This window comes from Nansenia antarctica (genome assembly GCF_963989245.1).
Source record: "Nansenia antarctica genome assembly, chromosome: 4".
NCBI classification, from domain to species: Eukaryota; Metazoa; Chordata; class Actinopteri; order Argentiniformes; family Microstomatidae; genus Nansenia; species Nansenia antarctica.
The window spans coordinates 72,260,165-72,279,640 of record NC_137689.1 but is presented as its reverse complement, the minus strand read 5'-3'; the positions used below and the strand labels follow the sequence as shown (position 1 = coordinate 72,279,640).

General features: G+C 50.2%; 1 protein-coding gene across 1 annotated transcript in view; it reads right to left on the bottom strand.

The window, feature by feature from the left end:
* The window catches only part of LOC308156350 (ER degradation-enhancing alpha-mannosidase-like protein 3), a gene marked incomplete at its 3' end in the record, with an annotated part of 61,334 nt that overhangs the window by 31,310 nt on the left and 10,548 nt on the right, over positions 1-19,476 (bottom strand). Inside the window, exons 10-22 of the mRNA XM_080529688.1 lie at positions 17,946-18,071; positions 16,104-16,187; positions 15,723-15,806; positions 14,752-14,876; positions 14,028-14,193; positions 13,577-13,731; positions 12,790-12,901; positions 11,508-11,681; positions 7,148-7,313; positions 5,743-5,934; positions 4,230-4,583; positions 607-680; positions 210-351 (exon numbers count right to left, since the gene is read on the bottom strand). Coding sequence (XP_080385814.1) covers positions 210-351; positions 607-680; positions 4,230-4,583; positions 5,743-5,934; positions 7,148-7,313; positions 11,508-11,681; positions 12,790-12,901; positions 13,577-13,731; positions 14,028-14,193; positions 14,752-14,876; positions 15,723-15,806; positions 16,104-16,187; positions 17,946-18,071 — 1,954 coding nt within the window. The remainder of the gene's footprint in view (positions 1-209; positions 352-606; positions 681-4,229; positions 4,584-5,742; positions 5,935-7,147; positions 7,314-11,507; positions 11,682-12,789; positions 12,902-13,576; positions 13,732-14,027; positions 14,194-14,751; positions 14,877-15,722; positions 15,807-16,103; positions 16,188-17,945; positions 18,072-19,476) is intronic.

Genomic DNA, 19,476 nt, shown 5'->3' with positions numbered 1-19,476 from the left:
CAGACCAACAACAGGGACGATAAGAGTCAAACACACACCCAGTACCAGTCAAAGGTTTGGACACACTTCCACATTCAATTGACAGAAAATGTTAATGAAAGAAGAAAAAAAAAATCAGATACATCATGTTGATAGATCCATGTGTAAGAGGCTAGTGGGAGATCTCTAGTGGGAGATTCTTCTCTATCTTAGGGTGGAAATGCGTGCACCTCTGAGGGAGTGCTTCTTCTTCCTGGTGGTGAGGGTGTTGGAGGCGCCCAGGCTGGGCAGGGAGGGGCAGGGGGCCCGGGGGGAGACCAGGGAGCCTGTGGCCGGGGGGCGCCCTCTGCTGACCAAGGTGGGAAGCAGCACCTGCAACACAGGAGTTATTGAGTCTCAGCAGAAAGGAGACAGGTGTGCTGGACTAACCCATCACCAAAGCACTGGCACGGTTTTGCAAATAAGAGGCCTGAATAAGTAATATTAAGTAGTAAGTCATATTAAATAAATCATTCCTATTGGTAGGAATTGTTAATTGCAGCAGTTGTTAGAGTGCTTGCTGTTGCATACAGAATGAAGCAATTGTAATAGAGCAGTAATGTGCTAGCCATGACGTGGAAACTGTACCTTCTGCCCAGCCTCCCTGCGTGAGACCAGGTCAGTGTAGCGGCTCACTGACTGGGGCTTGTCACCACTTTCTCCTACAAGGGAAGGGAAGGTTATTTACCTCAAAACCCTCACAGCACAGCAGTGTAATACTCTTTAACACTGAAGGAAACCAACCCACCAACCTGAATCTGGCACCATTGAGAACTGTCTCAGCCTGCTAAGAACACTGCCAGGTAATGATCTACTCCTGAAAGACACAGAGAATAACAATAATAATAACTTTTTATTTGTATAGCGCTTTTCCTGCAAAAGTTGCAACTCAAAGTGCTCCAATCATTATATAATCATCATTTAATTATTTAGTTATTTAAAGGCAATAATAAAAAGATGGGTTTTTAGTCTTGACTTGAACATAATTTGCTGAGGTTGCATCCCTAATGTAAACTGGCAGTGCATTCCACAATATGGGTGCATAAAATGAGAATGCAGCCTCACCAAATCTCTTCTTTTGTACATGTGGTACACAGAGAAAACCAGTGTTTCACAGAAAGATCAGTGTTTGTAGTACTGAAAGAAGTGTTTGTGTTCCGACAGAGGGTCAGATTAAATGGATGTAGGCTGTTTCACATCTTTGTCACCTGCTTGTCTCTGAAGAGTAACGTCCTTGCAGTTGATACTGGGCGCCAAATTTTGACGCCTTCATCCAAAAATCCATGTTTGTGTGTGGAGTCAACACAAACCAAGCTGGAGGTCACCATGACGACCACTGACACTCAATGGCCCCTGGTGTCATCATGGAATGGAATGTGCGTGACATCACAAAGACCCCAGATAACGGCGGCCATTATTAGCTCATAAAGCGTCACACTAGCTAGGCAACCTAATACCCTTTTATGATTATTTTCAAATATTGTCATTTCAGTACGGCGGGTTTGAAAAGAAAAAAAATAACGAGTCACACACCACAACTTGAGATCATGATTGTTAATTTATTGACGAGATGGTGTCTGCTCTCAACCGGCAAATAATACTCATCATGAAAAGACATCGAAATATGAAACTGTCACCAGCAAATGGACATAATTATAATCACTTTGGCACTTCAGACACCCTTCATCAACATTCCCATGATGGCAAAAAAATAAAACTGAAAGAATAAATACCTACAAAGATGTCCCCCCCCCCCCGGCCCCCCCGTTAGTCCTGTCGATGGCCCTTGTCTCTGGGTGAACGGTCGTGGTCAGAGAAAGCCGTTCACACGAGTCTGGAGGTATACAGGTTGACGTTGCCTTGACAACAGAGCGTTACAGGCGGCCATGTTGGATTAAGACTTTCAACTGAACTGAGCAGCATCGACGACAAAAAACCTCAACGGGCACAAAAATATAGTTTTTTTTAAAACTGTGAAGGAAACAAATTATAATATCATACTTCAGTCATAACTGCTCTCTTCTATACAAACCCCACATTTACACCATAAAAATCATATTACATACATAATGTACACGTACAGACGACACCCACGCAAAAAGTTATGTATCTGGCAGGTCAATGGAGAATGAATGGTCCATTATGTTGTGGTTATGACTGATTATGAATCTGGTCAGACAAATAGAAATGTTCTGGCTTCCGCATCTTAACTGTTGGTACACACGCTCCTCCTGCCCAGGTAATCTCATACTGCACAGGTAAGAAATGGAGAAAGACGAAAGAAATTAAAAAATGAAATAAAAATAACAAAATGTGTGCCACCGTAGTTATTGTTCTGTACAATCATACACGGGTCACTTTGCAATGACAATAACACGGGATGCAACACACACACGCACACGCACGCACGGATGCACACACACACACACACACACACACACACACACACACACACACAGTTGGGTGCTGTGTTGGGCCCTCTCTGGTGAGGTTAGGTCGAAAAGTGCCCGTGTGCCAAAGTGCACGGCATTCTGGGATAGCGGTGACACAGCGCCAGCCTGCGCCTCAGTCCAGCGCCATGGCACGCCGGTTGGCATAGCAACCAAGACCACGTCAGTCAAGTGACCCACACCACCATCATCCCACCATCATTACCAGCATCATGTTTGACTGACTGTCTAGGGCCACTGCAGGGTTGGTAGTGTAATAACACACACACACACACACACACACACACACACACACACACACAGAGACACACACACACACACACACACACACACACACACACACACACACAGAGACACACAAACACACAGACGCTTCAAGTCTTTCTCGCTCCAGAGTTTCCCTGATGTACCAGTTCAAAAAGAAATAAGACTGAACTGCCTGAACTCACTGTTGTGTTCTTGTTGTTGTTGTTGTTGTTGTTGTTGTTGTTGTTGTTGTTGTTGTTGTTGTTGTTCTGACTGGCCCCTCAACATGACAGCACCCAGAGCTGGTGCTGTGTGAACGCCTCCGTCTGCTCAGGAGAACGCCATTCCCTTACCTAGTCATCGTCATAACAGTACTACTAACCCACACACACACACATACATGCGCACACGCGCGCACGCACGCACGCACGCACTCACTCACTGACACACACACACACACACTCACACTGACACCAACACTGACTGACTGACTGACTGACACACACACACACACACACACACACACACCGACACCGACACCGACACACACACACACACACACACACACACACACACACACTCACACACCGCTGCGTGGAGACAGGACACCATCTTGTTACAGGGGGCAGTGGCGGTGTCCCTTCTCCCAACGGTCCTAACGCAGCTCTAGTCTACAGACACACTGCTGCCTCTCTCTCTACAACACACTGCTGTCTCTCTCTACAACACAAGGCCCTGACCGCAGCCTGACGTCTCCCTCCACCCTCCACCCTTCTCCCTCTACCCTCCACCCTCCTCCCTCCACCCTCTACCCTCCATCTTACCTGTTAACTCTCTAAAACATCTACATCCTCCGTCTCTACAACACAAGGCCCTGACCGCAGCCTGACGTCTCCCTCTACCCTCCACCCTCCACCCTCCTCCCTCCACACTCCTCCCTCCACCCTCCACCCACCCTCTTCCCTCCTCCCTCCACCTTACCTGTTAACTCTCTGAATCGTCCACATTTGTCAATTCCTTCCCAACTACTGTATATTATCTGACACAAATCTAATTCCGGGGGGGGGGGGGAAAGGGCCTTACAGGCAGCCCCCCCCCCCCCTCCCGCCCCGCCGCCCCTAACCCACCATCACACCACCAGACACATCAATACACAGTTTCCAATAACTCTAAACTACAGGTTAGTTAGACCATCGCCGTCCCTCTGGGTTCTCTGAGATGGGGGGTGGGGAGTGTGAGCAGAGAGCTCCCCCTGGTGGTTAGAAACTGTTCCTGCAGGTCAGTCCATGTCCGGCAGTGACACGTCCATGTCCCGTGGCAGTGAGGGCTCCCTCTGGCCCCCCAGTGTGCCCCCCCCGCCCCGTTTGAGCACTGACCAGGGTGGGGGTGGGAAGGGGGGGGGGGTGGTTAGGGTCAGTTCTGTGGAGCCGACGCCCGGTGGAGGTGGTGGAGGGGGTTGGGGGGGTGGGGTGGGCGTGTTAAAGAAACCGGACGAGTTCTGAGATCAGGGGTCACTCTCTGGTTCGTTGGGGGGGCTTTGGGAGGGGGGCGGGGCGGCGGTCGTGTGGGTGTGAGCGTCCGAGCAGGACTCGTCACCGCCCTCTACTGGCGCCACGGGGCAGTCACCCTCCCCCCTTTCGCTCTCCCCCCTGGCGTCCTCCCCCTGGTCGCCCTCCCCCCTGTCTCCCTGGGGCGGCTGCTGCTGCCACCCCTCCTCCTCCTCCTCCTCCTCCTCCTCTTCCTCCATCACCAGCTCTCCTTTCTCCAGGACGAACTGCAGCGTGGGCCCCCGGCCCCCCCCCTCCTCCATCTCCCCCTCCTCCGCCAGACGGAACTTGATGTTCATCCCCAGGGGCTTCTCTGGCTTGGCTGGATGGGGGGAGGAGGGGGGGAGGGAGGGGGGGAGAGAGAGAGAGAAGGAGAGAGAGAGAGAGAAGAAGGAGAGAGAAGGAGAGGGAGGGGGAGAGAGAGAGAGAAGGAGAGAGAGAGAGAAGGAGAGAGAGAGAGAGATAGAGAGAGAGAGAGAGAAGGAGAGAGAGAGAGAAGGAGAGAGAGAGAGAGAAGGAGAGAGAGGGAGAGAGAGAGGAGAGAGAGAGAGAAGGAGAGAAGGAGAGAGAGAGAGAGAGAGAGAGAGAGAGAAGGAGAGAGAGAGAGAAGGAGAGAGAGAGAGAAGGAGAGAGAGGGAGAGAGAGAGGAGAGAGAGAGAGAAGGAGAGAGAAGGAGAGGGAGGGGGAGAGAGAGAGAGAAGGAGAGAGAGAGAGGAGAGAGAGAGAGAATGAGAGAGAGAGAGAGAAGGAGAGAGAGAGAGAGAGAAGGAGAGAGAAGGAGAGAGAGAGAGAGAATGAGAGAGAGAGAGAGAAGGAGAGAGAGAGAGAGAGAAGGAGAGAGAAGGGGAGATAGAGGGAGAGAGAGGGGGGGAGAGAGAGAGAGAAAGAGAGGGGAGAGAGAGAGAGAAGGAGTGAGACGACCCAGAGACCACGTTTGTTATTCAATCCCTCCTAAAGATCTCTTCACCCCCACTACTCCTCCGTACAGCTTCTCTACTGGAAATATATATTTCATTATTTCTTCCTTCTTCTAGCATTGTAACTGCCCCTGGCCCCTGGCCCCTGGCCCGAGCATAGATGAGCTTCTCTTATGATGACTGGTGGATAGATGATTCACTTCCTTCGACAAATGTACTTAATGTTGTAAGTCGCTTTGGACAAAGGCGTCTTAAAAGGCTAAATGTCTCAAACATAATGGAGATGTCAAAGCTACCATGTCCCTGCAGCTGCAGTGCAGCGTAGTGACCCTGTCCTTTGACTATTTGTTTGTGGCAAACCTTTTCTTGTGTTAACACCATCACATCCCACTTCTATTCTGTTTACTTTTAGTCTTTAAGTAATATAGATTATTCTGTCTACCGCTGACTTGTCTCCCTTCTTGTCACACCCTTTGAGCCGGGTGAGTGACACCCTGCCCCCACCCCTCCTACCATGTCCCAGAGCCCCCCCCCCCCCCCCCCCCCTGCCCCCACACCTCCTACCGTGTCCCGGCGGCCTCTCCTTGGGCAGCAGCAGGATATCCACGTTGCCGTGCTCCTCCAGGGCGGCGGTGAGCAGCGCCCCCTCCTGGCTGAAGAGGAACAGCAGCGGGACGGAGATGTCCGAGGTGGAGTCTCCGTCTCCCACCATCTGGAACAGGGGGGTCCGCTCCATGCTGCTGCCCTCCCGGTGGTCTGGGGGGAGGGAGGGAGGGGGGAGGGGCAGAGGGGTGTGAGGGTGAGGTGGAGCATGTGTGTGTGTGCGTGTGTTTGTGTGTCTGTCTGTGTGCGTGTCTGTGTGCGTGTCTGTGTGCGTGTGTGTCTGTGTGCGTGTGTGTGTGTGTCTGTGTGCGTGTGTGTGTCTGTGTGCGTGTGTGTGTGTGTGTGTGTGTGTCTGGGTGTGTGTGAAGTGAAGCATGTGTGTCTGTCTGTATGTGTGTGTGTGTGTGTGTGTGTGTTTATGTTTGTGTGCGTGTGTGTGCACGTGTGTATGTTTGTTTGTGTGTGAAGTGGAGCGTGTGTGTGTGTGTGTGTGTGTGTGTGTGTGTGTGTTCGTCGCGCTCTGCTCTCTCAAACCCACATCCTGGTGTTATCGTGTCACTGACCAAACATGTTTCCATGCAGGATGTGTTTGAATATCTGCCCAGTCACCGTCTGGGTCGGGCCCTAAACTAGCGGTACTGGAGCGGAACAGGAGAAGGCCGACGCTCCAATGTGTTAACACCAAAATTAGGTCACGTGTCCTGCACATGGGACGGGGCACGTGGGAAATGTAGTTCTTCCAAACACCTGAGGACTCTGAACAGTTCAACAGCGACCAGCTCAACTGGAAGTGAATCAATGAATGTGCTGTTTGTGTCAGACAAACACCAGAGAAGCCATCTGTATATTATAATAAAACGGGATATAAACCTCAACCCCAACCCTATATATGTATGTATATGATATCAAAGTAACCGCAGCTGTGACTGTGTAAGCCTTAAGGTGAAGTGGACTTGTGTAAACACTCAGAAAGTAGGTTATCAGACCCACATCTACCAGCTGGGCTGTTCAACAGAACCACAGTACACACACACACGCACCCCACAGTGACAATAGAAAGACCGACACACACATCGTCTAACTAGGTCACAGCAGGTCCCTTGAAGCTCCTGCCCTAAGCTGACTCAGCCTGTGAGTGTGTGTGTGGTGTGTGTGTGTGTGTGTGTGTGTGTGTGTGTGCGTGCGTGTGAGTGTGTGTGTGTGTGTGTGTGTGTGTGCTGAGCTGTGAGGAGACAGAAAGTCTGTCAGAAACAGGGAGGTCCTCCTCACCCCGCTCCCCGCCACTCCCCCTCCTCCTCCTCCTCCTCCCCCTCCTCCTCCTCCCCCTCCGCCTCCCCCTCCTCCTCCTCCCCCTCCTCCTCCTCACCGATGAAGATGACCCCTATGGCCCCCGCCTCCTGCAGCCTGCGGGCCTTGGCAGCGAACATGCAGTCTCCTCGCAGCGCCAGGGCGATGTGACCTTTGACCTCCTCGGGGTTCGCGATGGGCCCACACGCCGTGTAGGGAGAGGTCTTCACTATGCTGCCCTTCACCTGGGGGTGTGTGTGTGTGTGTGTGTGTGTGTGTGTGTGTGTGTGCGTGGGTGAGTGAGTGAATGAGTGAGAGAGTGTGTGTATGTGTGAGCGCGTGAGTGTGTGTGTGAGTGTGAGTGGGTGTGTGTGTGTGGGAGAGAGAGAGAGAGAGAGAGAGAGAGAGAGAGAGAGAGAGAGAGAGAGAGAGAGAGAGAGAGAGAGAGAGAGAGAGAGAGAGAGGAGGAGACACGCTTGGTAAATACATCCTATGTAAACAGGCAGCAGTCCAACGTTACTGAGAAATCCAGAGGGAGAATACCAGTGACAGTGAGTCAACACACTGGGGGCGGCAGGTAGCCTAGAGGTTAGAGAGGCAGGTAGCCTAGAGGTTAGAGAGGCAGGTAGCCTAGAGGTTAGAGAGGCAGGTAGCCTAGAGGTTAGAGAGGCAGGTAGCCTAGAGGTTAGAGAGGTCAGGTAGCCTAGAGGTTAGAGAGGCAGGTAGCCTAGAGGTTAGAGAGGCAGGTAGCCTAGAGGTTAGAGAGGCAGGTAGCCTAGAGGTTAGAGAGGCAGGTAGTCTAGAGGTTAGAGAGGCAGGTAGCCTAGAGGTTAGAGAGGCAGGTAGTCTAGAGGTTAGAGAGGCAGGTAGCCTAGAGGTTAGAGAGGCAGGTAGCCTAGAGGTTAGAGAGGCAGGTAGCCTAGAGGTTAGAGAGGCAGGTAGCCTAGAGGTTAGAGAGGCAGGTAGCCTAGAGGTTAGAGAGGCAGGTAGCCTAGAGGTTAGAGAGGCAGGTAGTTTAGAGGTTAGAGAGGTCAGGTAGTCTAGAGGTTAGAGAGGCAGGTAGCCTAGACTAGAGGTTAGAGAGGCAGGTAGCCTAGAGGTTAGAGAGGCAGGTAGCCTAGAGGTTAGAGAGGCAGGTAGTCTAGAGGTTAGAGAGGCAGGTAGCCTAGAGGTTAGAGAGGCAGGTAGCCTAGAGGTTAGAGAGGCAGGTAGCCTAGAGGTTAGAGAGGCAGGTAGCCTAGAGGTTAGAGAGGCAGGTAGTCTAGAGGTTAGAGAGGCAGGTAGTCTAGAGGTTAGAGAGGCAGGTAGTCTAGAGGTTAGAGAGGCAGGTAGTCTAGAGGTTAGAGAGGCAGGTAGCCTAGAGGTTAGAGAGGCAGGTAGTCTAGAGGTTAGAGAGGCAGGTAGCCTAGAGGTTAGAGAGGCAGGTAGCCTAGAGGTTAGAGAGGCAGGTAGCCTAGAGGTTAGAGAGGCAGGTAGCCTAGAGGTTAGAGAGGCAGGTAGCCTAGAGGTTAGAGAGGTCAGGTAGTCTAGAGGTTAGAGGCAGGTAGCCTAGAGGTTAGAGAGGCAGGTAGTCTAGAGGTTAGAGAGGCAGGTAGTCTAGAGGTTAGAGAGGCAGGTAGTCTAGAGGTTAGAGAGGCAGGTAGCCTAGAGGTTAGAGAGGCAGGTAGCCTAGAGGTTAGAGAGGCAGGTAGCCTAGAGGTTAGAGAGGCAGGTAGCCTAGAGGTTAGAGAGACAGGTAGCCTAGAGGTTAGAGAGGCAGGTAGCCTAGAGGTTAGAGAGGCAGGTAGTCTAGAGGTTAGAGAGGCAGGTAGCCTAGAGGTTAGAGAGGCAGGTAGCCTAGAGGTTAGAGAGACAGGTAGCCTAGAGGTTAGAGAGGCAGGTAGCCTAGAGGTTAGAGAGGCAGGTAGTCTAGAGGTTAGAGAGGCAGGTAGCCTAGAGGTTAGAGAGGCAGGTAGCCTAGAGGTTAGAGAGGCAGGTAGTCTAGAGGTTAGAGAGGCAGGTAGCCTAGAGGTTAGAGAGGCAGGTAGCCTAGAGGTTAGAGAGGCAGGTAGTCTAGAGGTTAGAGAGGTAGGTAGTCTAGAGGTTAGAGAGGCAGGTAGCCTAGAGGTTAGAGAGGCAGGTAGCCTAGAGGTTAGAGTGGTCAGGTAGTCTAGAGGTTAGAGGCAGGTAGCCTAGAGGTTAGAGAGGCAGGTAGCCTAGAGGTTAGAGAGGCAGGTAGCCTAGAGGTTAGAGAGGCAGGTAGTCTAGAGGTTAGAGAGGCAGGTAGCCTAGAGGTTAGAGAGGCAGGTAGCCTAGAGGTTAGAGAGGCAGGTAGCCTAGAGGTTAGAGAGGTCAGGTAGCCTAGAGGTTAGAGAGGCAGGTAGCCTAGAGGTTAGAGAGGCAGGTAGCCTAGAGGTTAGAGAGGCAGGTAGTCTAGAGGTTAGAGAGGCAGGTAGTCTAGAGGTTAGAGAGGCAGGTAGCCTAGAGGTTAGAGAGGCAGGTAGCCTAGAGGTTAGAGAGGGCAGGTAGTCTAGAGGTTAGAGAGGCAGGTAGCCTAGAGGTTAGAGAGGCAGGTAGCCTAGAGGTTAGAGAGGCAGGTAGCCTAGGGGTTAGAGAGGTCAGGTAGTCTAGAGGTTAGAGAGGCAGGTAGCCTAGAGGTTAGAGAGGCAGGTAGTCTAGAGGTTAGAGAGGCTGGTAGTCTAGAGGTTAGAGAGGCAGGTAGTCTAGAGGTTAGAGAGACAGGTAGCCTAGAGGTTAGAGAGGCAGGTAGCCTAGAGGTTAGAGAGGCAGGTAGCCTCGAGGTTAGAGAGGTCAGGTAGCCTAGAGGTTAGAGAGGCAGGTAGCCTAGAGGTTAGAGAGGCAGGTAGTGTAGAGGTTAGAGAGGCAGGTAGCCTAGAGGTTAGAGAGGTAGGTAGCCTAGAGGTTAGAGAGGCAGGTAGTGTAGAGGTTAGAGAGGCAGGTAGTCTAGAGGTTAGAGAGGTCAGGTAGTCTAGAGGTTAGAGAGGCAGGTAGTCTAGAGGTTAGAGAGGTCAGGTAGCCTAGAGGTTAGAGAGGCAGGTAGTCTAGAGGTTAGAGAGGCAGGTAGTCTAGAGGTTAGAGAGGCAGGTAGCCTAGAGGTTAGAGAGGCAGGTAGCCTAGAGGTTAGAGAGGCAGGTAGTCTAGAGGTTAGAGAGGCAGGGAGCCTAGAGGTTAGAGAGGCAGGTAGTCTAGAGGTTAGAGAGGCAGGTAGTCTAGAGGTTAGAGAGGTCAGGTAGTCTAGAGGTTAGAGAGGTAGGTAGTGTAGAGGTTAGAGAGGCAGGTAGTCTAGAGGTTAGAGAGGCAGGTAGTCTAGAGGTTAGAGAGGCAGGTAGTCTAGAGGTTAGAGATGCAGGTAGCCTAGAGGTTAAAGAGGCAGGTAGTCTAGAGGTTAGAGAGGCAGGTAGTCTAGAGGTTAGAGAGGCAGGTAGCCTAGAGGTTAGAGAGGCAGGTAGTCTAGAGGTTAGAGAGGCAGGTAGCCTAGAGGTTAGAGAGGCAGGTAGCCTAGAGGTTAGAGAGGCAGGTAGTCTAGAGGTTAGAGAGGCAGGTAGTCTAGAGGTTAGAGAGGCAGGTAGTCTAGAGGTTAGAGAGGCAGGTAGCCTAGAGGTTAGAGAGGCAGGTAGTCTAGAGGTTAGAGAGGCAGGTAGCCTAGAGGCTGAAGAGGCAGGTAGTCTAGAGGTTAGAGAGGCAGGTAGTCTAGAGGTTAGAGAGGCAGGTAGCCTAGAGGTTAGAGAGGCAGGTAGTCTAGAGGTTAGAGAGGCAGGTAGTCTAGAGGTTAGAGAGGCTGGTAGTCTAGAGGTTAGAGAGGCAGGTAGCCTAGAGGTTAACCATTTAACAGACGCTTTTATCCAAAGCGACATAGAACTAGCGATTACAGGGACAGTCCCCCTGGAGTAACTGAGGGCTAAAGTGCCGTACTCAAGGGCACACTAGTGGTGGTTTTTTCCAGGTGGGGATTTGAACTCATGACCTTCTGATCACACAGTCCAACTCACTATCCACTACTAGGCCACCACGACCCCACATCTGTTCTCTCTTATCTTATCTGTCTTCAGTTGTAGAACGCCGGCAGCAGAAGCACAGCTTTGTGCTATTTATTTCTTAATAGCACACATGTTTATCTCTTAAAGCACACCTATTTATTAACTGGTTTTTAAATTGGTTCCCTTGGACTGCGCTAGGCTACTGCCTTTTTTTAAATTGTCTTTTTATAGCGCAGGACACTATTGCTACTTGCACAGCACTTTATGTTTAGCACTTCATCTCCCTTATGTCCCTTGTGTCTTTTATTGTTATTATTGTCTCTTTCTTTTCTGGCACAGTGTACAGTGTTGAGTGTCTAGTCCTATTTCGTTTCACTGCACTGTTTTTCTTTGTATTTCTGTGCATGTGTGACAAACAAAGTACCCTTGAACCCTTGAACCCTTTGTTCAGAGAGAGCTCACCCCGTGCTCCTGCTTGGTGAGGTCCATGCCGAACTTGGCGGGCCCGGCAGTCAGGACCGTCCTGCCCAGGAACGGGGGGGAGATGATCTGGACCACCAGGGGCACCACCTCCTCCTCCTCCGAGGCCTGGCTGACCTCCGCCACCAGCTTCACCCTGTACACGCCTTTATGCTCCTGGGAGGAAGAGAACCAATCAACACGGAGAAAACATGTTACTGTTTATCAATTCTTATGGGTCGGGGCAATATAGCCTAAAAATGAAATCTCAGATTTTTTTCACCCCACACCCGATTTGCGATTTTAACAGTTTTTGACCGTTACTTTTTTGGGAACAAACACCTCACTTGTATTAGCGCACGCTGCCATGTTGATATTTTACCTGTCTGAAGAGAACTCTCGGGCCGGGGGGAGAGGGGGGGTTACTATGAACTACAGGAGCTCAGGGAAGCTATTTTAATTTTTAAAGATCGTCCTCAACCATCAATTCTAATTAACTGATCAAATTCATTCATGGCCCAGCTCTGCTACAGGGATGTACAGTAAGTCAGAGAACACCGCCATCTTATGCCCCAAACTGTCAGATTTCTGGGGATCTATCTTCAAATGTTTCTCTGAGATCTTTGATTTTGAACCATGCCCCATTACGGCTATCTGTGGGATTCCACCAGTGGGTTGTCCGTTATCACGCGCCCAATCTGATACAGTAGCATGTATCCGACTGTATCCAAATTTCGTTGTTTGGTACCTGTACTATATCAATGACAATAAAGACCATTCATTCATTCATTCATTCATTCATTCATTCATTCATTCATATGCCACTCTTTTGGCCAGACGGGTCATTCTGCTCGATTGGAAGCTTACCTTTCCTTCATTGGGTTAGAGACTTATTATTAGGCTGCCTAAGCTTAAATTCAGCTCCCGAGGGAAACCTGAATGTTTCTATACAACCTGACTTCCATTTTTGACTTACTTTGAACGTCCCACCCTGTAAAGCCTTTTTTTCTTTTTTTCCCCCATCCTGCAACTTCCCATTTCTGCCACCCTGTGCCTATAGTTGTATGTCTCTGGATGTGATGTGAGATTATTCTGATGTGATGTAAGATTTTTTGATTTGATTTGATTCTTGTTATTTTTTAGTATTTTATGTTTGTGATTTGCAATTCAAATGTTGTATAATATGTGTGTCTTGCTGATTGGTGTGCTCTTGTTGATTGTTCAAAAATAAGAAAATGCCAATAAATATAATTTTTTTAAAAAGAAAACACGGCGGCCATCTTACCCCCTGGGGGCCAGCCCCAGCGGCCTGGTTCAGGGGGGTCAGGGAGATGCCCATGCTCTTCAGGAACTCCACTGGCTCCATACCGCTGTCATGGAGAGGCAGCTCTATCCCCCTGGACACACACACACACACACACCACACGCACACACATCACATAGACACACACACGCACGCACGCACACACACCACACAGACACACAGACACACAAACACACAGACACCACACCACACATCACACAGACACACACATTTGAATACTTTATTTGGTTCCACAAATTATATTATACAAACAGGGAATCAAATATTTCGGGGCTAAGCAGCACTGAACACTTAAGGATACACATAACACCTCCTTCTCCACACGGCCAAGCTGCCAATAATAGCTGAGACAGAGCAAAATTTGGCAACCTGTTTGGCCTTTCTTTTAGTCATTGCAGCAATTCTCAGACCCCTCATGGTGCATTTATATACATGGCCCAGACTTCCAAACACACAGACACACAGACACACACAAACACACAGACACCACACCACACACAGACACCACACGCACACACAGACACACACAAACACACAGACACACACACACCACACACGTCAGATCCATAGCACAGTCAAGAGTCACAGAGTCAAAACTGAGTCAACACACTTGGACAAACACTTCTACACCCCCACACCACACACACACTCACAGCATAGTCGCCACACCACAACCACACAGCTGCAGACACAGACACCCCCCCCCCAACACACACAACCCCCCAACACACACACACACTCCACCCACCTGACAGGTGAGGCGTGGAAGGCGCGGCCCACCCCAGTCAGGTACTTGTAGCTGTCCCTGATGGTCTTGGCGAAGGCGGGGTTGTTGGGGAACAGCGTCTGGGTGCTGGGGCACGAGTACGTGAACGGGTCCTCCTCCTGACCGCTGGGGGCCTCCTAACACACACACACACACACACACACACACACACGAAACTGATCAGCCATTGTGTGTGTGTGTGTGTGTGTGTGTGTATATATATATATATATATATGTGACACAGTCGTATTGCTGATTGTCGGCAAACAATCAAAATGTTCTGACTTTTCTTTTGAAACACGGAACTTTCAACGTTGGGGGGGGGGGGGGTCTCTCCTCACTGTGTGGTTGGCCCTGCAGGGGGGCTGGGAGGTGGACAGTGTGTGTGTGTGTGTGTGTGTGTGTGTGTGGGGGGGGGGTCTGGGGGTCTCACCGTGTGGTTGGTCCGGCAGGGGGGCTGCGAGGTGGACAGGGACACAGGCAGCAGGTGGGCCTCGGTGGTGAAGATGTAGTCGTCCAGGTCGAAGGGCAGCTGGCTCTTCTCAGAGAACAGCAGGTACAGGTACTTAAACATCTCCGCCAGGAAGAACGAGTCCATCCTGGAGGAGAGACAACACACACACACTCAGACCCCGAGGTGTGTGTGTGTGAGTGTGTGTGTGTGTCTGTGAGTGTGTGTGTGTGTGTGTGTGTGTGTGTGTGTGTGTGTGTTCTGCAGTGCCCCAGGCACAGTGTCAAACATAATTTCTTCTTTTTCTGGCTCTTGTTCTTGTGGAAGGTTTTTATAGACGATGATACTGATATAATAGCTGATTCATTTACTGAGACACATGTACTTATTGTAAGTCGCTTTGGAAAAAAGGGAGGACAGAAGAGGAGAGGAGAGGAGGGGAGGGGAGGGGAGAGGAGAGGAGAGGAGAGGAGAGGAGGGGAGAGGAGGGGAGGGGAGAGGAGAGGAGGGGAGGGGAGGGGAGGGGAGGGGAGGGGAGAGGAGAGGAGAGGAGGAGAGGGGAGAGGAGACAAGAGGAGAGGAGGAGAGGGGAGAGGAGACAAGAGGAGAGGAGAGGAGGGGAGGGGAGGGGAGGGGAGAGGAGAGGAGAGGAGGGGGGAAGAGAGGAGAGGAAAGGAGAGGAGAGGAGAGGAGGGGGGGGTCCTACCTGTCCTCGTGGGTGCCAGTGCGTACGTCCTGCATGGCAGCAAACCCACAGGGCACCCTGGCGTGGGCGTTCAGCTTCTCCACAATGGACTGGCCCACCCGCAGGTAGTAGGGGTCGCCCGTGGCCTACGGAGAGAGAGGAGGGTCAAACCACATCAGGCCTGAACTCAATCAAACAGCAGGCACCCCTATTCAACTGCCTTACTAACTGAAGCTCAAACTCGACAGATCTCGGCAGCCTCTCAGATCCCCATATCAGGCTATAGCAAGATCAAGGTGTTCTCTTAAATCTCTACTTAAAACACATTTTGATAGACTAGCCTTAAATGGAGGCTGCCCTTATCCTTTTTAACGTGTTTTGTTTGACTGTTTTTCTACTTTTATTTCTAGTTTTTGATGCTGTTCTTATTCATTTTAATATGTTCTGTTTGACTGTTTCTACTTATACTTTAGTTTATATATATATACATAAAAACAAAAACAAATATATTTGGATATCTGCTTTATCTATCTGTAAAGCACTTTGTAACATTGTTTTATACAGGTGCTATGTACATAAAGGTTATTATTATGACCTTGTTTTTTGTATTTAACCTTTATTTATACAGGTAAAAACACATTGAGCCCCAAGGGCTCATTTTCAAGTGTGACCTGTTCACAGGCATACAACAACAACATCCACCACAAACAAATACAATACAAAACCTGGCCTACATAGTCTAAAACGACATAGTCTAAAACTAAAACTAGTCTAAAACAGTCTAAGATAATCTAAAACTACAAAACCTAAAACTAGACAGCTAAAGAGCTAGGGACAGGGAGGGGTCAGCAATGGGCAGGGAGGGGTCAGCAATGGGCAAAAGGGAGGGTCAACTCAATTGCAAGAACAATTCATAGACTTGGACTGTATGCCTCTCAGCAAGAGCTTGAAACTGGAAAGAGGGATCAGATGAGACAGTTTCAGATTATTACCTTGTAGAGGTAGTAGGTGCTTTCTGCGAACTCTGGCCTCAGCGGGTGTTGACCCCAGTGAACTCTGAACTCTGTGGTGAACGCCTGGAAGGTGAGGGGAGACAGACAACAGCCAATCAGAGGGGATCTTCAATCAAACTTCAACCATCTCAAACTGTATGTTTACACTGTGGACCAGGGGAGGCTGGCGGAGGGAACTGTCATGAACGGAATGTGGAATGGAATGTGGAATCAAACATGCGCGTTGCTCATTCCGTTCCATGCATTACAAGGAGGTAGAAATCGGAGGACGGGCTCATTGTAATACATGGGATGGAATAAGGAACAGTATCCCATCACAGACTTGTACAGTGGTTGGTTCCATGGCCTCCCTGGTCTTACCTCAGGCAGGAACTTGTGCTGCTTGGTGACCTGGTACAGCATCTCATGGGTCTCTATGGCGGGCTTCAGGTCTCCTCTCAGCACCTGGAGGGGACATGGGGGGGGGAGGGGGGGCAGAGCATTACGTCTGTCTCTCTGTGTCCTGTCTCTCTCTCTCTCTCTCTCTGTCTCCCTGTCTCTCTGTCTCTCTGTCTCTCTGTGTCCTGTCTCCCTGTCTCTCTGTCTCTCTGTCTCTCTGTCTCTCTCTCTCTCTCTCTCTGTCTCCCTGTCTCTCTGTCTCTCTGTCTCCTTTCTCCTGTCTCCTGTTTCCCTCTCTCTCTGTCTCCCTGTCTCTCTCTCTCTGTCTCCCTGTCTCTCTGTCTCTCTGTCTCTCTGTCTCCTTTCTCCTGTCTCCCTGTCTCTCTGTCTCCTCTCTGTCTCTCTGTCTCCCTGTCTCTGTCCATCTGCCTCACCTGTCTCCCTGTCTCCTGTTTCCCTGTCTCTCTGTCTCTCTGTCTCTGTCTCTCTGTCTCCTGTCTCTCTGTCTCTGTCTCTCTGTCTCCTGTCTCTCTGTCTCTCTGTCTCCTTTCTCTCTGTCTCTCTGTCTCTCCGTCTCTCTGTTTCTCTGTCTCCCTGTCTCTCTGTCTCTGTCCCTCTGTCTCCCTGTCTCTCTGTCTCCTGTCTCTCTGTCTCTCTGTCTCTCTGTCTCCCTGTCTCGCTGTCTCACTGTCTCACTGTCTCCTGTCTATCTCTATCTCTCTGTCTCTCTCTCCCTGTCTCTGTCCCTCTGCCTCTCCTGTCTCTCTGTCTCACTGTCTCTCTGTCTCTCTGTCTCCCTGTCTCCCCATCTCTCTGTCTGTCTGTCTCTCTGTCTCACCATCTCTGTCTCTTTGTCTCTCTGTCTCCCTGTCTCCCCATCTCTCTGTCTCTTTGTCTCTCTGTCTGTCTGTCTCTCTGTCTGTCTGTCTCTTTGTCTCTCTGTCTCCCTGTCTCCCCATCTCTCTGTCTCTTTGTCTCTTTGTCTCTCTGTCTCTCTGTCTCTCTGTCTCAGGTACGCTTAACAAAAGGCAGTGAACCTGAACACAGAAAACAACACATCTGAACAGCATCCAGATGATCCCCCCTCATTCTTTTATATGGTGTTAATAAATCTCACCTTTTACTTCCTTCTCTGTTCCCCTCTTTTTATGCGAGGACAAAACAGGAGGAAGAGAGGATTCTCTTACAGCAACAATGAGGACCAATCCCTGACCCCTAAATGACGTCCCCTCCCCTTTTTTTATCTGCCTCTTTCTGAAGGACCTGAGGACTTTTGTGGTCCTCTGTGGTTCAGTTGGTAGAGAACGGCGCCAACAACTCTCAGGTTCAATTCCCACTGGGACCATATATACTCATGTCATAAAAATGAATACACTCACTGCAGTGTAAGTCCCTTTGGATAAAAGCGTCAGCTAAATGGTAAATGGACTGCACTGGGGATCGAACCACCGAACTTGCGATCATTAGACGGCGGCTCTACCTCCTGAGCCACAGCCACCCACAAATAAATTACACATATATATACTTGTCTATACAGCTCTCTGTCTATCTGTCTCCTGTCTCTCTGTCCCTCTGTCACTGTCAAGTTCACCATATGCCCCCCCCCCACACACACACAGAGCGAGCTCCACTGTTGCGGTGGAGAGGGAGATGACGTAGCATTAGCATAGAGGGCAGATCAGCCCAACCTGGAGATGATGATGTGGCATTAGCATAGAGCAGCTCAGTGACTCACCTGCAAGGTGGGAGGGGCTGAGTGACTCACCTGCAGGCAGGTGGTGGGAGGGGCTAGGAGGGTGAGGTGGGCGGGGCTTAGTGACTCACCTGCAGCCCGGGGAAGAAGGCGAGCAGAGAGTCCATCCAGCTGCGCACGCTGACGGTGGGGTTGTGCATGTGCACGTTGAGCAGCAGGGGAGGCTGGGAGATGTACTTCATGATGGCGCTGTAATGCTGTAACACACACACACACACACACACACACACACACACACACACACGCACACACACACACACACACAGGGTTAGTTGACGTCACGCCGCATCGTCTGTGTTTGTGTGTGTGTGTGTGTGTGTGTACTAATAACACACTGCATGGATCATTAGCTTGTATCACCCCACATTGTGTGTGTGTGTGTGTGTGTGTGTGTATGTACTCATAACAAACCACAGGGGATCTTTATTCCTTAGTAAGCCTACTGCTTGTCTCTGTCGTCACTTCTATGCCCACTGTTACACACACTATAAACATTTGGACGCAATTCTGTCTGGGGGGTATTCCACCAACTTCGTTAAAGGAAAATCCAGGCTTATTCTGATAAGTCTCACGAGCCTTCTAAAACATCCAGGCATATTCTGATAAAGCTTGCGAGACATATCAAAAATAAGCCTGGATTTTCCTTTAGCGACATTGATGGAATACCCCCCAGGAGTCCACTTTGGTCTTCACAGACGAACCCTCTCATTCCCCCAGTATGTCATCATCACCTGTTTAAACCATCGTGAACTGATCTCACTTCCCAAACCTAATTTTAATCATTTTAATCATTTTGCCATTTAGCAGACGCTTTTAATCCAAAGCGATTTACAATTACGAATTACAGGGACATTCCCCCTGGAGTAACTGAGGGCTAAGTGCCTTACTCAAGGGCACACTAGTAGTGGTGTGGTTTCAGGTGGGATTTGAACTCACAACCTTCCGATCACAAGTCCAACTCACTATCCACTAGACCACCAAACCTGGTTTGACAAGGGAATCAGAACTGTTGATGGTCTGTTACAGCGAAGGGCCTTTTCTCATCATTCTCAGACTTGTCTGGAAGATTCTTCATTCTACCTGGATCTCATCGATTTCGCTATTTCCAGATGAGACATTTCTCACAAAAGCAATCTCCAGCATGTCCAAACCACCACCACTACTACTCGCTCGGATTCTCTATTCTCTCTGAGCCCCAATATAAAGAGCCTCATTTCAATTATATGACTGAAATAGATTCCATTAGATTTCATTAAGCCCCAAACACTTAATAATCTTAAAGTCTGGGATCTTGGGAGCGGGATGAGGGGGGAGGGGGGGGGGGGAGGGGGTGAAGCTGATGGACGAGACGTGGGAGACTGTGCGGGGGGAGACAGTTGGAGGAGACAGTTGGGGGAGACAGTTGGGGGAGACAGTTAAGGGAGACAGTTGGGGGAGACAGTTAAGGGAGACTGTTGGGGGAGACTGTTGGGGGGGAGACAGTTGGGGGACACAGTTAAGGGAGACAGTTAAGGGAGACAGTTAAGGGAGACAGATGGGGGAGACAGATAGGGGGGACAGATGGGGGAGACAGTTGGGGGAGACAGTTGGGTTGGGGCTGGT